At 35.6% G+C, this 5,241-nt stretch overlaps 1 protein-coding gene across 2 annotated transcripts in view; it reads right to left on the reverse strand.

Annotated features, from left to right (window-relative positions):
• LOC107595164 (anaphase-promoting complex subunit 16) overlaps positions 1-4,728 on the reverse strand; it is a 12,756-nt gene extending 8,028 nt beyond the window's left edge. The window contains exons 1-3 of one of the 2 annotated variants that reach the window (XR_001610241.1): positions 4,583-4,728; positions 4,223-4,297; positions 3,274-3,434 (exon numbers count right to left, since the gene is read on the reverse strand). Coding sequence is in view for 1 of the 2 variants with exons in the window: in XM_016285504.1 (XP_016140990.1) it covers positions 3,325-3,434; positions 4,223-4,297; positions 4,583-4,724 (327 nt within the window). In the remaining variant the exon portion in view is untranslated. Of the gene's footprint in view, positions 1-3,016; positions 3,435-4,222; positions 4,298-4,582 lie in introns of those variants that run through there. The other variant, XM_016285504.1, reaches the window with a different exon arrangement.
• Positions 4,729-5,241: the final 513 nt, after the last annotated feature.

Genomic DNA, 5,241 nt, shown 5'->3' on the forward strand with positions numbered 1-5,241 from the left:
ATTCTGACTTTACGTCTCATGATTCTGACTTTACGTCTCATGATTCTGACTTTACGTCTCATGATTCTGACTTTACGTCTCACTATACTGACTTTACGTCTCATGATTCTGACTTTACGTCTCATGATTCTGACTTTACGTCTCACTATACTGACTTTACGTCTCATGATTCTGACTTTACGTCTTGTTATTTACTTTACATCTCGCAATTCTGACTTTACGTCTCACAATTCTGTGTCATTGCTTGTCATTTACATCCATAGGTTTATATGTTTCCGTAGTGTTTGTTCAATCATTATTGCTCATACACAGTATTATAGAGATGTGGTTACTTTGGGAAAAAGCTTTGGCAAAAATACTCGTGAGTATTTATCTATAACTAGGTTGCGAGTTTAATCCTAAAACAAGGTGAACTGGAGGGTGACTAAAACTGCAACACCAGGTTGCTTTGGATCAAAAACATGTTGAGTAAAACTCATTTACAGCCATTTAATTATCCTTACAACTTCTACGAAATGCTGCAATAATAGCTGGAAGGTTTCCTGGTTAAAACTTAAAGCTTTTGTCCATTTGAATGAAAACCTTTGACCACTTCAACTGTGAATAATAAACCATTTCTTCAGGACAAAGAATTAAGCAACCAAAGCAAATAAAGTTTCGAAAGCTCAAGAAATCTATTACTGAAGTTTCACGAGCTGGACTTTATTTAAGTTTATGCACACATTCCTATGCATATAATGCAATGGAGGATTGTTGGACGGAAGCCAAACTTCACAGATGTACTTCAGCAGAGGAGGACAAACAGTTCCCTCTGAATGTAGGAGGAACCACAGAAAAACAGACACGTGTTCCCCGTCCAGGAACAAAACATACCGTCCCACTTTATTTACATCTCGCAGAGGCACCTTTGTTTTATGGGCATTAAGTGAATGACCCAAATGTTGCCATGAAATCAACAACAGTCTGTTATTCTACTGAGAAAGGAGCAATGTTTGTGCAATATGCAAATCTGAATATATGCATAAGAAACTATGTTGAAAATATGTTCAACTCATATTTCACAACAACAAAATCAATATTTTGCATAAAAAGAAGCCTATTTGAAGGATTTTCTTCTAAAACCCATTTCACATATATTATTTAAAATGTATTTATATTATATTAATACTAATTTCTTAATTCATACTAAATACAAACTTATATATATATATATATGTATATATACATATATATATATATAGAGAGAGAGAGAGAGAGAGATTAGATTTTTGTCATTACTAACACATAAATAAATACATACACACAATATACATTTAGGAACAATATTTAATAAGTCCATAGTAGTAAATGTAAATTATACGTATGTATATATGTTAGTATATATAAACAAACATACATAATTGCTTGTTGTACTGCCTTTAATTTATCATTAACAACAATGTATTAAAATGAAAATATAACAAGGATCACTAATTGAGAATGACGAGAATGACAAAAATCTAAACTAAAATTTCTGGAGCGATTGTTTTAATGAAAAATTGCATTAAATGTCAAAAGGTGTTTCATTAAAAATGTTTAATTCCGATATATCTTAGTAGTCATACATTTTCAATTTTTCCTCAGTTTTTCCATTCCGATTTCATGCAAAATATAATTTCTTGTTTCTTTCTTTTTGCTGTGAAATACATTTTTCATGAGCTCCGCCCTGTGTTTCCGGCAGTCCTAGCAGTGGAGTTAGAAATGCCCTTTTGCTGAATACAGAAGTGGACAGTCAACATCTCAGCTAGAACAGAACGTTCAGTACTTTCATTCAGAAACGTCTCTGCGGCCCGCTTCGATAAAGGCTGATAAACATCTACTGACGTTCAGTGGTTCATCAAGCATCTGCAGGAACTCAAAGCAACGTTTACACAGGGCTCACATTGCATTGCTTTCCCTTTCCCACTCAAGCTTTAACATGAACTTTAACTTTTATTCGTATTATTTCCACATAAAAGCAGTAAGCTCGTTTTAGGTGATGAACAGGAGAGCTTTGACTGTTTTTCTGTAGGAGCTTCAGCTCAAGGACAAAGACTGAGGCTCTTATTTTCATTCTCCACCCAGCTGTCTCTCTGTGTTCCTGCAGGACTGTGTGCCACACGACTCCCACGTCTGTCTCTGAAACTATCCCTCAGCCACTGTTTTAGCCAAACAGAGTCTCACACACATGCTCAGTTGACTAAATAATAACTAGAGAAAACGCTAATGAAAACACACACTGGCTAAAGTCACTGAAAACCATTTTTGTACTGGTCAAAATGTAAATATGACACACTTTTGCTCTTTGCAAATGACTTACACTTTGAATATCAAAATGCTTGAACATTCTGAGAGATTTTAATATGAGAGGTGAATAATTGAAAAATCAAATAAATAAAAATAACCCAATAAAAACCAAACATATAAAAATAGGATTTTATGTATTTGAATTGCATATAATATTTAGAGTTTTAACATTCATTTATAAACATAATGTAATGCGTCTTTATCAGTCATACATGAATGAAGCGGGTCAGATTAACTGACTAAAAGTACTAATAAACTCAACGTGTTTTAAATACAAAATAACCAGGTATATTTATTTATTATAAATGTTTCAATCAATGCATTTTAACTAACGTGCTTGTTCCACAGCTAGTCATATTTAAATCATGTTCATACTTTTAACTGAATAAATGCAATTCTTTTTGCAGACAAAAAAAACTGATTTATGCTGAATCTAAGCAATTTTGAATACACGTATTTTGATAAATGTATTGTTTTTTTTATATAAAATCAAATATATTTCTGACAAATCATGCATCGCATTACATTTACTAGTTTCTTAATTTTAAAACGATATAATCCAATATGCAATTCAAATACATACATTTTAATTATTTATTGAGCACATTAAGAAAGTAGGCCTAAATAAAATCAATGCAGATTTCATGTTAAACTTCATGTATATTTTAATGCACCTGTGATCCTTTAAATTAATTCATGCAACATTGTGAATTGTGCTTTAAAAGGCTTTTATTGTACATGTGTTCAGAGTTCATACATGTAAAAATCCACACTGTGAAAACATGGGTTCTTATTTTAAAGTATTCCTAAGGCTGTATACAAAAACACAACGCATATTTACACACATGATCACAAACACTCAATGCTGACGATTATAAACCAGTGCAAAACAACATACACCTACAGTACATTCATAAGAACTTCAGCTCATTCAAGACGGGGAAAAACCAATGAATATGTTTACAAGTGGAGAAACTGATCCGTCTGTTCTGAATGCAGTCACGAGGTCGTGAATCCCAGGAGCTGCTCAATGGGTTTATATTTCCACTCGTCTGCCTCCAACTGCTCCACCAGTCCAGCCAGATGCTCCATCCGTGACACCTGCTGATCTGAGATCAGAGACCATCCAGATCAACCATCGGTGAAGCTCAAATTCTCATTCACACTCTAGTGTGCACAGAGCTTTAGAGGAAATGAAAATGTGCTGGAAATGTCCTCACCCTCAGGTCATCCGAGATGTAGATGAGTTTGTTTCTTCATCAGATTTGGAGAAATGTAGCATTGCATCACTTGCTCTGCAGTGAATGGGTGCCGTCAGAATGAGAGCTGATAAAAACATCACAATAATCCACAAGTAATCCACAGCACTCCAGTCCATCAGTTAACATCTGGAGAAGACAAAAGCTGAAACTAATCCAGCATTATAACGTTTTTAACTCAAATATGAGTCCATAATCCATAATAAGGCTTCCTCCAGTGAAAAAGTGTTCTGGTGTGAATCAGGAGAGAAATCTGCACAGATCAAGCAGCATTTAAACAGCTCTAAACACATATGTGGCTGGATTTTGATGTGAGAGACAACAGCAGATGCTCTTTTTCACTGGAGGAAGAGTTATTATGAATTATGGACTCAATGTATTTTAGTTAAAAACGTCTTATTGATGGATTAGTTTCAGCTTTTGTCTTCTCCAGATGTTCACTGATGGACTGCAGTGCTGTGGATTATTGTGATGTTTTTATCAGCTGTTTGGACTCTCATTCTGACGGCACCCATTCACTGCAGAGCATCCATTGCTGATTTCTCCAAATCTGATGAAGAAACAAACTCATCCTAATCTCGGATGACCTGAGGGTGAACTATATAGGTGTGTTTTGTTCAGTTTTTATTTTAACTCACCGTGTTTAACCTGCTTCAGTGTGGATGCAACTTGATAGCTGAACACAGACCCGCATAAAAATCTATCAGATCCATCTGCGGAAAAAGGCAAATGTATGCATGCAGTAGATCAGCATTGTGACAATCCTGTGTAACAAACACACGCAAACCGGCTGTAGGTCTCATTAACTAACAGATGGGAATGACCGCTCGTAACAGCCCCGTTCTGTGCGGGCCGCTAGGAAAATGATCCAGAAGCCACGCTCAGATTCGAGAAAGAGCCACCAGTGAAGGACCTAACCGTACGTGCCATTTTTGAGCTTCAGCAGGACAAAAAGGGTATTCAGCAATGCTAAAGAAAGAGGGAAACGGCGCACACACCCTCCATCATCTCTCCGGCTCCTTTGGGGTAAGTGTAGAGCACTTTCCTCGGCGGGATGAGCTCAGAAGCACTGAAGCCGGATCGGGTCACCGAGCTGCCGCTGACTCCTCCAGCCGAGGACGGGGACGAGGATGCTGCCATTCACAACCTACAGATCTCACATCACATTAAAACACCAGAACATGCCAGAAAACACAGTTCTGCTGATGCACTGAATGAGTCTGTGAACTAAACAGCACTACTTTAGTTCACACAAGACTACAGATTACAGACTGATCATCCACGACCATTCAATCTCTGCCACTGTTTGGGCAAAACCTGGTTTTCTTATACACATGGTCTGTTCTGTTGACTAATAAACAGAGAAAATTGTACGTATTTGTAATACATATTTACAAAAATTTTAATTTATTATATTTTGTGGACTTTGGGCATTATTATTGTACATAACATTTTCAAAATTTAACAAAAATATGTACTAAATACGAAATAGTAAATGCTAATAGAGACTGGTCAATTTTTTAAAAAGTACAATATATAGATATACATGAAGTATATTTCATTATAACATGTTAAGAGATATATTATGTATATATTTATAGTATATTAAATAGATTAGCCCCAGTGGGAAATATAACACCTTTTAGTTTTACAAATT

This window comes from Sinocyclocheilus grahami, unplaced genomic scaffold, assembly GCF_001515645.1.
Source record: "Sinocyclocheilus grahami isolate Dianchi unplaced genomic scaffold, SAMN03320097.WGS_v1.1 scaffold198.1, whole genome shotgun sequence".
Taxonomy (NCBI): Eukaryota; Metazoa; Chordata; class Actinopteri; order Cypriniformes; family Cyprinidae; genus Sinocyclocheilus; species Sinocyclocheilus grahami.